The 16,458-nt window shown below is 41.8% G+C and overlaps 1 protein-coding gene across 1 annotated transcript in view; it reads right to left on the minus strand.

The window, feature by feature from the left end:
• AGGF1 (angiogenic factor with G patch and FHA domains 1) overlaps positions 1 to 3,760 on the minus strand; it is a gene marked incomplete at its 5' end in the record, with an annotated part of 26,885 nt that extends 23,125 nt beyond the window's left edge. The window contains 3 exon segments of the mRNA XM_010005552.1: positions 14 to 69; positions 828 to 863; positions 3,739 to 3,760. Of these exon segments, the coding sequence (XP_010003854.1) occupies positions 14 to 69; positions 828 to 863; positions 3,739 to 3,760 (114 nt within the window).
• Between the last annotated feature and the right edge of the window lie 12,698 nt (positions 3,761 to 16,458).

The raw sequence follows: 16,458 nt of genomic DNA on the forward strand, positions 1-16,458 counted from the left end.
ATGCTTACCCTACAGAAGGTGGCCTACATGAGCAGGCAAGAGGCAAATCTGCATCTCTTCCTATCCTTACTGAAAGAAAAAGGGGGAAAAAATATTAATAGCTTGTCTTCTTAAATGCATTTTGTAAAAGATGGTAAAATTCTAAGTGATGTTAAAACAAAAATCACAGTTTCAGACCTCACTTTTTCCCCTCCATATTTTCTCATCAGAAAGATACGTCTTTCTGGCTGAGAATTAGTGCGTTGACAGTATCAAAAAGTGTTTCATTTCAGCTAATGCTTTTGTTTGCATCAAGATAGTTTCACTTAACAAAGAGCTAAGGTGGAGGAAGACAATTCCAGAAAGAGCAGAGATTTCATTTGCTGGCTTGTTTGAAATTGCACTATCTTCTTGTTAAAAGATTGGCTTCATCTTAGGCCTTTGATGTGCAAGTCATGTAGTTAATGATAAAAATAATGGATTGTGAAGTTTTAGCAGTGGAAAGAGGATGAAAAATGGTGCCAGCACTTCAAACAGTGGATGTTCTAAAGACTTGCAGCAGATGAAATTGGAGGGGCAGAGATGTACATCCTTGCCAGGTGGGGGAAACATTTTGGGGTGCCTTGGCTTTCACCACTGTTCTTACCATGTCTTGCTGTCAGGAAGCAGCAGACAGGAATAGCAGCAGACCAGGTAGAGGAAGTGGGTATGCAGAGTGTGATTTGCATCTGTGTGCAGTGGCATTAAGTTTGAAGAAGAAGGAGGCAGAAGCTGTCACCACAACCAGTCAACTTCTAGGCAGACCTCTTGGGTGGTGAATGGTTCAGCCACAGGTCTAAGGTTTCAGCTCTGCTCTTCTTTGGTCTCACGATAAAGCTATTCAGCTGGTGCCCCTGAATGTGCCCCTTTGCTGCCCATATTCTTGGTGGGTCCTTGACGTGAACTGATGAGCTGCTATTGCAGCCACCCCTGTTCGTACTCCTTTCTCCTCTGGGATAGGTAGTTACACTTCCAAGTATAGGTATAGGTGTCATTCCAGTCCTGCTAAAGAGAAAACAAATGTCTAGTTTCTGCAGCTTCTGTATTAAAGGGAGGGAAGGACTTCGGTTGCACAGGTGTTTGCCACCAAAGAGCACAGAATAGTGGAAAAAAGATGAAATAGCTTGTAGAACAAGTGCACATCAAGGTGTCTGGCTCAGGGCAAGATCTCCAGCAGAGCTGTTGTTGCCACACAGCTGTCACGAGTGCAAACTTGCATGAAAAGAAATGCCACTGTGCATACTGCATGAGTGAAATACAAGAGCCCATACTCCTCAGGGACTGCCTGAAGGGGTAGGAAGGTTGAGGACACACAGGTCCTTACTGCCTGTTATTTCCCCAAACTGATGCCATGCAGGAATAACCAAGAGTTGCAGAGAGATTTGCCAGCCCAGCATGCGTGGCTCCAGGGTTGCTCTCACTGCTCCCCTAACCCAGTAGGGGATGTGGTCCTCATCTGTGGCTGTTCCCAGACTTCTCCTCCTGAGGGGCAGTGCTAAGAGATTAAGGAGGTGGAAAAGTGCTCAAAACCATCTTTGCCACTCCAGGCTTCATGGCCTGGTCAAACCATAGTCCTTTCATAGCAGCAAATTGTTAAGGCCTTTCCATTTTCTTCTACAGCAAATTGTGAAAATGGACCTGCTTGACCATCTCTAGCTGTTTGCCTCTGCGTGTCTCATACAACCTGCCTTTGCCAGTGAGCCATGAACCTCCCCCTGCTCCGTCATAGCTTGGCTGCTTTGCTCAGCTTTCCCTCCACATGTCCTGTTCACTTATGAGGATACAGCCTGCTTGCCTGCAGTAGCTGTCACTTTATGTGTAACATCAAATTAGCTGCCATGACTGTGCCCTGTGCTGCTTTAGGATGAAGAAACTGAAATAATCTTTGAAGAGAAAAGGATCTTTATTATTTCACTTGGTGTTTCAGCAAAGGGTCCTGTGCCTGATCAAAAGTGACTCTTCTGACTGAGACAATTGCTTTGTCCCACTTCTGAGATGTTAAAGGCTGTTGTGATTGTGACTTCATGTGTCTGTCAATGCAAATGTTCTCTGTAATAAAAATGAGCTTAAACACAGTGATTCCCATTTTCATGTGTTTTTTAGGCTTGGTACTCCTTATCCTGGATCTGTGTGCATCTTCATCTCCATATGTGTTGCTGGAGTCAGCTGCTCTGAATTGCAGGTTAGGGGGTAGATTTCTGGCTGCTCTTTTTCTGATTTTGTGGTTCTTAGGAAGAATGGTGGGCCTGACTGATGCTTGTTTCTAGCCTTGCAATGCCATGGAGATTTTTCAGGTGCTGATAACATGCCTTGAGCTCTGCATTTTCACAGGGAAATCCTCAGAAGTCTTCCTGAAACTTGATTCTCTCATGACCTTACCACATTTTATCAGGCAATGATATATGAGAAATTCAGTGCCCTGACAACCTGTTTTATTAAACTACTGCAAACACGATCACCTATGCACATCTTAAAGACAACTCAGTTACAGGGAAAAGAAAGTAAAGGGAAAGCCAGTTGCAGCAGATCACAGACTGAGTTTTTCTGCAGAAATGCAGCACCGAAACACTGTGTATCCAAACAGAGGTCAGTGACATCACTTCTGATACTTACTGAGGACATTGGGGTACAGAGTTTTTGTCAAGCAGGACCAGGAAGTGTTTGCAAAACACCACAAGCTACCACCAAGAGGTCAGTAATTTTAGTTGGAATTCATGCTGTGTAGACTGTTGCAGCCAATGATGACAGCTGGTCTTGAGCCAGCAAAGAGATTTAAAATATAATCAGTGAAGTACATCTTGGTGCTTTCTTTGGTACTTACTGCTACAGGCTTGCTGCAGACCTTTGAAACAGTTTTAAGATACCATAAAGCAGATCTTGGCTTTAAAGTTTCTGCATGTGAGGTTCCTTTTGTCCCTGCATAATGTGTAGTCATCCCCCCTCTCAGCATCCTGAGAGTTCTGGGTTCACGTGGAGACCTGCTGCATGTAGGAGACCTATGCAGGTCTATGCAGGGCCTATTGTCCTATTGCAATGACAGGCTGCTCATTTGCAACTAGGCAACCTGCTTCAGTGCTGAGGCACTCAAAAGCACTGCAGAGCTTAAATCTCATGAATGTATTTCTAATATTGTTAGTACTTCTCACCTTATGACATTTAAGGATAAGAATGTGAAGGAAACACAAAATCCAAACAGGCCTAACCCTGACTTTGCATAGTGCTCCTTTTTCCACTTGCATGTCTTTGTAACACAGAAATGTAAAAAGGAAGTAGCTTTAACCACTAGATGGCATTAAGGATTGTTTTGTTACATTTCCAGAAACATGCCTAACTAGACAAAACTGCTGAACTAGACAAAACTATGGATTTCTAACTTAATTTCCTTCCTCTGTGCAATTTGGGCTTGGGTACACAATTGAGCTATTGATACAGAAGCACACAAACAGAACCAGACTTGAATGAGCTGCCTTACACTCCTCAATCCCACCGAAGTTTTGTTCAAGAGCTGGGCAAAAGCAGTGCTTGCAAAAACGTAGCAAATTTAGCTTTGCTGAATCAACTGGGGCTGGAAACATCCCCCCAAAACAGCTTGTTGCTGTCCCTTGAGATAATCTGTTGTAAGGGCCATCAGCGGAGTAATAGAGCAAGGCTTGCTTGTTGCCTCTGTAGTAATTGATACCTTAAAGACAGTGAGTCACCTTCATCAAAGAGACCGTCAGCTTCTTTGAACTCTCCTCCGTGCGAATCACTGCTGCTGGCAGACACCAGTGTCTCTAGTGCTGTAAAGTGAACAGACATCCCAACACAATGACCCAAGTTGCAATTCTCTGCACAAAACTTGCTTGTGTTAACTGCAGAAGAGTGAATATGGATACCGCTTTCTGGCTGTACTAGTGGTAGCATTACCTGCATTTTCTCATTGCTCCCTGCGCAGCTTGTCTCAAACAGGACACACACACACACACACACACACACAAATCTGTTGCTGTGAGTCACTGTCCACCTGCCCTTAGTGGCAGGACACAGGTGCAGCACCAACCTAGGTTCCTTGGCTTAGATGCTAACTCTACTTCCATGTTTTATAAAGGCTATGCAATGTTTTTTCTAATGGCATAAAGCTGCCAAACATCCAGCATCTTCACTTAGTGATTAGAAATAAAGTCTCACAGCTTTGCTTATTTGTGAAGGCAAAAATAGATTACTGAGGGCAAGAGTCAGAGTGGTAAATGTAGGCTGTTATCTGAAAACAGCAGAGCTAAATACCAGGGATTCAAGCTCGAGATCCCACAAAGAAGAACTGCCACTAATGGTGCCAAAATTACTACAGCTAACCCTCTCTGGGATGCTACCGCCTCCTTTAATGAGGCTGTCACTGGCATTACCAACAGGGTGGATTTGTTGGCTTGTGTCATTCATACCCCCTTGTTAGTGCAGAAGCAGGAGAGATGGTTCTTTCCTTTCTTGGGGTGTGCTGTTATGGTGTCCTGTGCCTGAGGTATGCTTGCACCCAAGAAACATGCCTTCCCACTCTGCTTTTTTTCAGGTACCCATGTGCAGTCCCACTTCCATTTGCTCTGCCTGCACTTAGGTGCCAGCCCTGTTGATGCTTCTCCTGCTCCTCACTCTGGCTTCTGGCAAACTGTCAACTAACAGCATTTGGGCAATGACATAAACACATGTGGTTTGCCTGCACCCTCTGTACAGGGTGTTTCTCTGCCTGTAGTATGCCCCAGAAATCAAGATGACCGTGGTTACATTCTCATATTTCATGAGAAATTCTGTAGGTGGATTATCAGTTAGTTAAAAAATAACTGGAGTAGTGGTCACAAAACTACTGCAGTAATTTAAAACCATGGAGAGATGCACATAAGTATTCAGATTGCAATGCATTGGATTGAAACTCTAATTAAGAGCGAATCAGGTGTGACTTGTTTTCATAAGTAGGCCTTATGAATTGTCTCGTATTTCACTGGAAGCCTGATTAATTAAAATTATCTCAGAATCTTTATTGTCTGAATAAAAGTCAGATTGGACTTAATCTACTTAAAACAAAAAAGCAGTTGTTTTTCAATTTTTGCTATTACTTATTAGATAATTAAATGACATCCAAATGAAACTCAATGTCCAGGCTAATAATGATTTTGATGTGAAGCCAATTTAAAAAAATTTACATTTATTTGATCTGAAACAAAGGCAATACATCTGATTTATATCTAGTATGTACTCTTTCTGCAAAAATTACAGTATTTTCTATTTTGGGGTAAAGTAACATTTAGAATTGCAGGTTTCTAGCTCTTTCTCATTCTCAACAGCCTCTTGAGTCTGATTCATTCCTCACACCCAGAACAGCCTCTATCTTTTGGAATTGAACAAAGGTTGTGTCAAATAAGCAATGTTCAACATTATATCCTGTTCCAAATTATGCCCCTGTAGTTATCCAGCGGCTTCTCCTCTGCGGGCTGGTGTGCCCTGGAAGAAAACATTCAGACTGTGTTTTTTTCAGAGTTTTCCCTCTGAAACTGCATCTTGCAGAATAAACTTTAATAAGGTATTTGTATGTCTACTGTAGGAACTTGTCTCTGCATTTCACTTTAAGGTTGTATTTGCACATCACAGTCACATATTTGAATCAGAGAAGATTTAATGTTTTTACCATACAAAATGCAATACCTTTGAAATTCTTCCTGATGTCTAACCAAAACCATTACCCTTTGTCCTATCACTACCCTCTCTGGAGAAAAGCCCCTCCCAGCTTTCCTGTAGCCCTTCAATTACTGGAAGGTGCTATTAGGTCTCCTTGGAGCCTTCTCTTCTCTAGGCTGAACAGCCCCAACTCTCTCAGCCTGTCTTCATAGCAGAGGTGCTCCAGGCCTTTGATCATCTTGGTGGCCCTTCTCTGGACCCTCTCCAACAGGTCTGTATCTTTGTTGTGCTGAGGGCACCAGAACTGTACACAGTGCTCCAGGTGGGGTTTGAGCAGAGCAGAGCAGGGAGGCAGAATCCCCTCTCTGGCCCTGCTGGCCACACTTCTTTTGATGCAGCCCAGGATGTGTTTGGCTCTCTGGGCTCCAGCACACACTGGTGTCTCATGTTGAGCTTCTCATCTACTGCCACCCCCAAGTCCTTCTCCTCAGGGCTGCTCTCCAGCCATTCTCCCCGCAGCCTATATTTGTGCCTGGGGTTGTGCCAATTCAGATGCAGGACCCTGCACTTGGCCTTGTTGAACTTCATGAGGTTGACACTGGCCCATGTCTCCAGCCTGTCAGGGTCTCCCTGGATGGCATCCCTTCCCTCTTGGGTGTCAACCACACCACACAGCTTGGTGTCATCAGCAAACTTGCTGGGGATACACTCAATCCCACTGTCCATGTCACCAACAAAGATGTTGAACAGCCCTGGTCCCAGTACAGACCCCTGAGGGACACCACTCATCACCTGCCTCCATTTGGACATTAAGCCATTGACCACAACTCTCTGGGTGCAGCCATCCAGCCAATCTCTTATCCACCCAGTGGTCCATCTGTTGAATCCATGTCTTGTCAGTTTGGAGACCAGGATGTCTTGTGGGACAATGTTGTGGAGAACTGGCCTCCAGAAAATATTTGTTTCTCAACCAAATTGACTGTGATAGAGAGACTTAGACAAAAATTAAAAAAAAAAATAAAATAAAAGGAGAAACGGCAGCTCTGGGAGGGGGCTGCAGGGGGGGGGCTTACACAAGTAAGGACAGGGCCAGTGTAATACAGCTGAGCCACTCCTGAGACTGGTAACAGACACCACCAGTGCCAGCATTGTGTTTAGTAAATAAACCTGCTTCCTGGCACCTTCTATGTAAATTGCTAAGGTAGAAAAGACTGAAATAAAGCTTCAAAGACAGATCTTATGGAGCAGCCAACACACAACAGCATCTGTGATCCCCTTTCAGTTGCTCCTCTATTCAGATTAGAAAGCCCATGCGGAAGTATAGAAGATAAAACATACTGTGTTTCTGTCTTCTCCCTTTATCTACTAGTTTAAGCATATATTGAAAAGTTCTGCATACTTCTCTTCAAAACAGCATATCAAGTATAAAGTTGCATATATGGATCTTAACTCAGGTCTTTGTGTTGGGTTTTTTGTGTGTGGGGGTTTTTTTGTTGGTTTTTTTTTTTGTGTGTGTGTGTGTTTTGCTTGTTTTGTTGTGTTTTTTTTTAAATCCAGCTTTGCTGTAAGAAGTTGCAAATTATTAATCTTCGGTGCTCTCTACAGTTTCTTTAACTCGTCTTTTCAGTCATGATGGAGAAGGGACATGGTAGAATCCCACAAGTTATGTCTTCTTCCCTACTGCTGAGGAGGTGACTTCAGTGACTTTTCAAATAACATACTCCATAGACATCCTGGAAAATCCAGGTCAAGCAGATCAAAGCCCTTTTCCTCCAGTCATTTCTCTGTAAAAATCTTTGAAATAAAAATTCAGTTTGAGAGATTCAGAGGGTTCTTTAGATGATGCTTCCCCTTGGAGTCCAGTAAGGCAGCATCTGCATTTTTTCTGAGGTTTTCAGGTGAAGTGAACCATAAGATTGCTCCCAACTAAACATTAATCTTTACCTAGAAATGGCCTCATTACTCAGCAGGTCATATATTCATTACTGGTTCTCGTCTTGAGATCTTGCAGAGTCACCTGGCATCTCGTCTAAGTGTTTTAGCACTGGCAAAAATGGGTATTAATGATTGGCACTAATAGGGCCACATTGTAACATTTTATTTGAATGCCACAGAGTAACTGGGCCATCTAGAGTTGACCTGCCCGAAAATGTCAGCACAGCATGTGACTATTGAGAGAGTTGGGTGCTGCTGTTTCGATTAGTCATTTTACAACTCTGTCCCTAAATCCATCCATTCAGCCTTTTTCTGGTTGAAAGCCAGCACCAGCTTCTCAGGCTCGGAACTGCCTTCTGTTAGGAAGACCAAAGAAAATGCTGCTTTGTGCTGTGTCCATTTGAATCAAAGATCAGCAGGAGAGACTTTCTTCCAATCTCAAGTGAATTCTAGGCTGTGGGTGACAGGTAGGCCCCTGCTGTAGCTTATAATTACTCTAGTTAAATCTCCAGCTGCATGCTTTAATTGCAAGTTAAATTAAGATATTGCACAAAGAGAGTTCCAAATGTAGGTGTCTTCCTTTCTTAAAATGATCCTTAAAAAGCAGTCACATGCCTAAATCTCTATGATGTGGTAAAACGTTTCTGTCAAGCCATGACAGGTATTGATGGGCTATGCAGAATTTGAATGCAGATCTGACTTTGACATTAGCAAGATGCCATCTGTTGAGGTAGATGTCACTAGAGTAATCAATGTTATTTGGAAGTGCAGTTGCACACTAGATTAAATATACAGATCACAATTATAAATAAATTGAAGTGGTTACCACTTGTGGTGACTGATTTCAGAAAAAATTGTGTTGGTCTCCACTTTCCAGCAATGACAGCCATATATTCTGTGGCTCATTGTAGGATTGTAGGGTAATTCAAGTTGCAAGGGACCTTCAGAGATTTCTGGTGCAACTTCCTGCTCAAAGCAGGGTCAGCTATGAGGGCAAAACAGGTTACACATGATTTGTCAAGTTACTTCCATGTAGCTGCAAGTTTTGTGCAGCTTAGCCTTAGTTTTGATCATTGTCCTCACATCCTTTCCGCCTGCTCAGTCTGCGGATCAGATACAGATGTTACACTCCTCAAGACAATCTCCTAAGTTTGCACTAAATTGTTTAATGAGTGTGTTAGCAAAATACTGGAAAATACAACTCCAAATGCCTCTGTGCCCATTCATCCCTAATTAAGGAAATTCAGTTCATCCTTAGTTTTGCTTCTTGCCTCACCACCTTTCTTAAGGCCTAGATACAATCTCACACAGTAGCTTTAAATTTCTGCTATTAAAAACGTTGAAAAAAATGTACTGTATTTCTTGGAATGTAGCTGTCACATTAATATGAATGTCTTGAAAGAATATAATTTTTTTAAATATATATATAGCATCATTATATTTTTGAGCTCTGCACACTAGCAGCAAGTCTGGGGCTGCTTGGCAGTTCTTTCATACATGTCGTTTTTATGTCTTCAAATGTAGACTTCCAGTTTATTTCCTGTGTGGCCAGAGGTGTCTGTTGTTGATATCACAGTCCAGCTTGGCAGTTGATTACACAATTTTATAAATTTACTACCCTATTTGCACTAAAACCTGCCACATTATTCATTTTCCATGGAAATATCCTAAAGGAATTATTTTATACTTCTAGGCACTTCAGAGAGATACCTGCATTTACTAAGCTATGGATGGTGTATCTTTAATGTAACACCAGCAGAACTATTTCCAAATCTGTACTAGTCCTTCCTGTCTCTGCAGGAATTGATCTTTGAACAACCTAGGGAAGGAGCTCCACACTGAAGCAGCCTGGATGCCCTCTACTCCTGCTTCAAAGGACTCAGCTCCTGGCTAGTGCTAAAGCTGAATGTTACCAGTGCTGAAGGTTAGAACAAAGCAGTCAGACAACTTCTTTTGCTTGTTTTTCAGCTTCTGTATACCAAGCACACTCTTCTTTTGGGCTGAGAGTATGACTCAGACCTATGTAAGGAAATATTTCAAGATCCTCATGAGTCTTATTCATTATCCTCCACCAGATGTCAGGGAGCTTTCCAAATTTTTCAGAAGCAAAACTCCAGTTCTTATCCATCCACTCAGGGATAATTAAAAGATGATTTGGACAAGACCAAAATATACCTCGAATGACATAGCACAGGAAGAACAACTGATAGCAAGACAACTTCTGTAAAACATTTACCATTCTGCAGACTACAAACATTCAGAACTTATGCTGCAAACCTTTTGCACTGTAAGTTTAATAACCCATCCCTTTGTCTCTGTGCTGATGAGGAATGTCTTTATATGATGCCATTACCTTGAATATCTGTCTACAGCCCCTACCAGACCATTTTGGACAAGCAAGGCTGAGGTGTGCTGGTGTCTTGTGCATCAGTTTGCTGCATCTTGCTGCAGGCTGGTATGGGCAGGTGTGGTAGATCTGCTGTCGAGCAAATGAAGACTGCCTTTGACATCATTTCCTAAAGTCAGGAAACACTGAAACAGCATCCAGGGACAAAAGCACAGTTACCGAAACAATTAATCTGCAGGAATTGCATTCAACAACAGAGTGTCTGAGGAATAAGGTTTTTCTTTAATTGGAGTTAGGAAGAGGCTTTTTGTCTTTCATTGTTGTTGAGAAATAAAAAACTATATATTTTTATGAGTACCTGAGAGACTTAGTCATAATCGAAATCTTTACATAAAATAAAGTTTCTACTAGCTTTTAAATAACTATTCAAAGTGAAAACAATCTGCAATATTCCATATGATGGGTAAGAAAGAAATATAAATCACATAAGATTCAAGCTGAAATCTCATTCTGGTGACTAAGATAATTGCTTCAAGAAGAAGCCCCTATAAAATATGTATGATATCAGCAACATAACTAATCATTTTCAAAATCAGTAAATTGTAGAGACTCCTTTCTCCCTCCCTTATCTGCTTCACTAATGCCGTCACAAAGTTATCACTCAGCCTGCACAGGAGGCAGCCCTGCAGCAAATATGTGCTAGTACTTTGGATGCAGATACTGTGATAAAATGTAATTATGCTATTTTAATAATATATTTATTTGGATATGATAATATTAAAGTGAAAGCTACATCCCTACATTCTGTATTTTAAGGTGCATATTGCTAAACTCAAAGGTAATAGATTAATAAATTATGCCTTCAGCTGTAGAACTTATATGATATATTTGCTCATGTAAAGTTATAGCCTCAGCTAATGAGATGACAAAAATAATGTTTCTATTTTTTTCTTGGGATTTTTTCATGGAATCAGGAATGTTTGTTGTTCTTGTGAACGTCTATATTCTCTGATGAAGGAAGTCAGAGAAGTGGGCTTATATTCTGTCTGCAGGTTGTTATTTCATTTCAGTCCTCATTGGTCCCTGTTTTTTCAGAGAATGCAAAGACATCAGCTGAGTTCTGAGGGCTTTGTCATACCTACATCTAAGTGATTAATTTGAATTTTGGAAGGACTTTCTTGTTCAGTTATAACTTCCAAAGACACTTCTGCTGCAATGCCAGTGTGAAGTATTTCTGTCTTCCACATGGAGCCACTCATTTCCATCTGATTATGCATAGCCTTGTCTGAGTTTGTCCAATCTTTTCTAGCAACACAGCTATGGGAAAAAAAAAAAGAAAAAAAAAAAGAAAGTTGCTTTTATCCTGCCCCATTTTCCTTTTCTATTGTAGAGTGCAGGCCCATAAAAATCTGTGTCAGTTTTGAATTCTTGGAGAAGTAAGTAGGGGGGTCAGTAAAGCTGCCACCTTGGAATTTCAGAGGGCAGGCTTTGATCTGTTCAGGAGGCTGACAAAATCCTTTGGAAGACTGTCATAAAGGGTAAAGGAGTCTAGGAAGGCTGGACATACTTCAAGAAGGAAGCTTTAGATACCCAGGCTGTCCGTGTGTGCCAAAAGATGAGCCATTGAGGAAGAAGACCAGCCAGGCTGAGTAAAAAGATTTGGCTGGAGCTCAGAAAGAAAAGGAGAGTTTGTGGCTTCTGGAAGGGAGGACAGGCCTCTCATGAGGAATACAGAAATGCAGTAAGGCAACGCAGGGAGAAAATCAGGAGGGCCAAAGCCCAACTTCAACTGAACTTGGCTACTGCTGTCAAAGACAGTAAAAGATCTTTCTATTAACACATTAATAACTGTCACCGTTTGACTCAGGTCCAACAACAACGCTCTTGATCCCCTCCCCCCCTACCCAGGTAGGGAACGAGAGAGAGAGAAAAATAGAGAGACTTGGCTGGATTGAAAACTAAACTACACAGCTTTAATTAAAACACTAATGAATTATACAAGAAAATATATACAATTATATACAGATATATTCAGGTATGGGCAAAAGCCTCTCGCCTCCCCCCACCCCCAGCAACTCCCACAGCACTTCCCTGAACTGGGAAGAGTCCCGAGGAATCCCGGAGCTGCTGCTGGAGAAAGAGCAGAGAGTTATGGGGGTCAGGTGTCTTCTCACAAGTAATTCATGATAGAACAAGAAGAAATGGCCTCAATCTGTGCCAGGGGAGGCTTAGACTGGACATTAGGAAAAACTTTATCACTGAATGGGTTGTCAGACATTGGAACATGCTGTCTAGGGAGGTGATGGAGTCACCATCTCTGGATGTGTTTAAAAGTCATCTAGATGTGGTGCCTGGGGACATGGCTTAATGCTAGATTGGCAGAGTAGGGTTAACAGTTGGTCTTAATGATCTTGAAGGTCCTTTCCAACTTAATTGATTCAGTGGTTCTGTGGTATGTGGCTGAACCATTTACCAGAGCCAGTGGGTGTAGGAAGCCCCAGAACATGCTTATATTCCCTAGGAGAGGATTTGGGTTTACATCCATAGCCATGTGGAGGAAAGTAGTGGCAAGTGCAGTGGCTCTCAGTTCAGGAGTCTGTGCTGATTGTGGGGGATTGGAGCCAGGAGCTGGGAGTCTGCCTTGCTTACTGAGGGTAGGCAAGAACCTCCCAGGGACCTGGTGAGGCTCTGGGAAGAAGCTGGGAAGACCAATGATTCTCAGCTCTCAGGAGCTGTCTCAAAACATTATCTGTAATTTCTTAAGCCTTGCCTTTCTCTTCAGTAAGCTCGTTATATTTGAAATTGAAGTGTATCTAATATTAAGATCTGTTTCAGGTGCAGAAGGTAGTGTGTTCCTGAAGTTGTCTTAACTGAGGAGGTGTGATTTTGAAACAGAAATGCTGGCTCCTCTCCATCACTGAGTACTTCTCACTAAGTGCCAAAGTTGATATTCAGCCCCAGAAGATGAGGTGTTGATCAGAAAGAGGATAAAAGGGCCAGTTTCCCACACTAATGTCAAAGCCATGTCTAACTTTTCCTGTTCCAGGGGTATGGCTTAGCAGCATCCTGTTTCTTTTCTGTCTGCTATAGAACTATTATGGTGGTGATTTCTGATATTTGATTACTGATTCAGTGGCTTTGAAATGGGGCTTTTTACTGGAGTGATGTTAAACTATAATAAAATTGAAAATGTTTTAATTCCAATCTGAATTGTGTTGGCTTTTTAACTTTATCACTGACTAAAATAATTGCTACAATAAATGGGCACTGAAATATCATGCACAGCCTATTTAGAAGTAAAGTATTTTAAAATGAAAAAAATGAGAGCTAATTGAACATGAAATATCTTTCAGCCATTTGAAGTAATGGCTCAGATGCAGTGAATACCAACCCCCTTCATTCTCCTGAGGACAAAAAGTAGTTGTTTCTTTAAAAGATCAAAATGTCATGAATGTGCCTTTCAACCACATTTGTTAAGAAACTCACTGAGGGGTGGTTAGAAAGAACACAGGTTTTAAATGTTCTTCCTTGTTTATACTGCTTATTGTACAGGCTTGAAGCTCATTCACCCCAATTCAGTACAAGAAAAAACAGTTATTTCCATTACTCACAAGCAGTCAAAAAAATATTAATTGTTTAGGTACTAATCTGAGATTTTCTTGCTCCTGAGAAGAAAATCACATTCACAGTTTGTTCAAAAACCACTTTAGTCATAGCTCTAATCATAACAGAGTTGTAGTAATTGCATTCTGGAACTCAAAATGTTGGCACAGCAGTCAGCTGTCTCTGGTCTTCTATCCCAGGCTTTGTCTTCACCAGGTACCAGACATGACACAATCAAGTCCTTCAATAAGACAAAGTAGCTTGACATGATCACCTCCTTCAAAAGTTATGTGAGATTCAAGGGTCTGAATAGAGACCTCTACCTGCTTTGTAACTGGAAAACAATTGTTAGCAATGAACAACTTTCTTATGAAAGACATAAAACACTTTACATTCCCATATATTATACTGCCAAAGCAGTGAAAAGCATCTGAAACATCTAGGACTGGTTTAATTAAATCAGCATATTTACTTATTTTACTTATTCATATTTACTTATGTTTACTTATTCGTTTTTACTTATGAGAGATCTAGTAAAGAGCAGTGTCTTGTTGACTACTCCCTAGAGTGGCAATGTGATTGATACTGGGCATTTTTGGACAAAAGATTAGGTAAACAGCTGATGCATCCTTTTGACTGTGAAGCCTGCGACAGGACAAGCATGCAAAGACTGTGAGAAATAGCAGAAAAGACAGAAGCCCCAGCTCTGTTTCTGGTGATGAGTCTCTTACTTTTAGCTTCATTGAAAACAAAATGCAGTTGTAAGCCACTTAACCCTAAGGCACTTTTTGTGGTTTGACAAGATCATATGGAGCTTTAGAGGTCACCCGTCTTACGGGCTTCTGAGTCACAGTCTCATAGCTGACTGGCAAAAGGACTAGGGCATGCTCAGAAGAAAAAAAATATAGTAACATGACAACGAAAAAAGATCTATGAGGAGAGTGTCTCATAACCTGTTGAAGACATGGTGGTCTCCACAAGAGCTGTCATCATCTTACTGAGCACAGTGGCCAGCTCTGAGTGACTTCATTTGGTCACTGCGGACATCCCAGTCTGGAAGCAGCCAGGCTGGAGCAGGCCACCAGTGAATCCAACTCAACATCCAGGATAACATCTCTATGCCATTCCATTCATGTATCCTTTTGCTTGATGGACTTGACAAAATTTCCTAAAAAGGGGAAAATGGCTTATTTATGTTTTGCCCACCAAGGTATAACTGTGCTTCAACATACAGTTTTTGCCCATATATTTTCTCATTTTGCAATTAACTTATTTGATGGATAGGAGCTCAGGATTTGGCTTGAATTAATTCTGGTATCTATCTGAAATACTTTGCTATTAAATATAAAATTATGTGCAATTGGACTCCAGCTTCTGCGTGCCTCTTAAAGTGCTAACTCCTTTCACATAAGCCAAGCACAGAATCACAGAATCATCATGGTTGGAAAGGACCTCTGAGATCACCTAGTCCAACCATCAACAACAACAAAAAAAAAATACACAAAACACCCCAAACCAACAAAGAAATAGCAACTGCCCACACTAAAACCCACAATGTCGTCCACTAAAGCATGCCCTAAAGTCCCACATCTACACATTTTTTTAATACCTGCAAAGATTGTGACTCCACCACAACCATGGACAGGCTGTTCCAGTACCTGATCACCTTTCAGTATAGAAATTCTTCCTAATGTCCATTCTAAACCTCCCCTTATGCAACTTCAGTCCATTGCTTCTGGATCTGTCATTATTTACTTGGGAGAAGAGACCAACACCCACCTCCTTACAACTGCCTTTCAGGTAGTTGTAGAGGTTGATGAGGGCTCTCCTCAACCTCCTTCAGACTAAACAACCCCAGTTCCCTCAGCTGCTCCTCATATGACTTGTTCTCTAGACCATTCACCAGCTTGGTAGTTCTCTTCTGGACATGCTCCAGCACCTCAATGTACTTCTGATAGTGAGGGGCTCAGAACTGGACACAGTACTCGAGCTGCAGCATCACCAGTGTCGAGTACAGGGACACAATCACCTCCCTGCTCTGGCTGGCCACACTTCCTGATGCAGGCCAGGGTACTGTCGGCCTTTTTGGCTGCCTGGGAACACTGCTGGCTCATATTCATCCAGTTGTCAGTCAGAACCCTTAGTTCCTTTTCTGCTAGGCAACTTCTCAGCTGCTCATCCCCAAGACTGTAGCATTACATGGAGCTCCTGTGACTGAAATGCAGGATCCGGCACTTGGCCTCATTGAACCTCATACAATTTGCCTTGGCCCATTGATCCAGCCTGTTCAGGTCCCTCTGTAGAGCCTTCCTACCCTCAAGCAGATCAACACTGCCACTCAATTTGGTGTGAGCACCAACAAAAATAAATGGGCTGGAAAACCTAATACTATTACAGCTAAAAGATGATATTATTTTGTGTCCTTGAGCTTGTTCTCCTTAAGTCAGCATGGAGGTAAGAAGGGTGGGAGATTCTGAATCCTTGCCAGGATCCCTATTAAAGACCAATTTATTTTTCATTATTTCACAGACAATGTTGAAAATACAAATACCAGTGGGATAAAAATGGTTTATTGTAAGTAGCAGTGGGAAAACTCTGTGGTAAACCAGAGGTGGGACTAATCCCTTAACAGAGAGGAGTGACTAATAGCAGCTGAGTAAGACACATCAAGATCTCACTGGGTGCTGAGTAAGTCCATGAGGAGCTGAGCATTTCTGCTCCCATGACAGTGGTCACTACAGGCAGGCAGGACCTACATGAGCAGTGAATCTTTTCGGCACTGGAACCTTTGAGAATGATATGGACTAAGAAAAGCAATTTGGAGATGATGAGACAAGTGAAAGGATTGCTTAGTTTCTGATGAAAAATGACCGAGGGACTTTTCAGCTGTCTGTGCAATTATCACTGAGCAA

This window comes from Chaetura pelagica, unplaced genomic scaffold (genome assembly GCF_000747805.2).
Source record: "Chaetura pelagica isolate M959 unplaced genomic scaffold, ChaPel_1.0 scaffold169, whole genome shotgun sequence".
Classification (NCBI taxonomy): Eukaryota; Metazoa; Chordata; class Aves; order Apodiformes; family Apodidae; genus Chaetura; species Chaetura pelagica.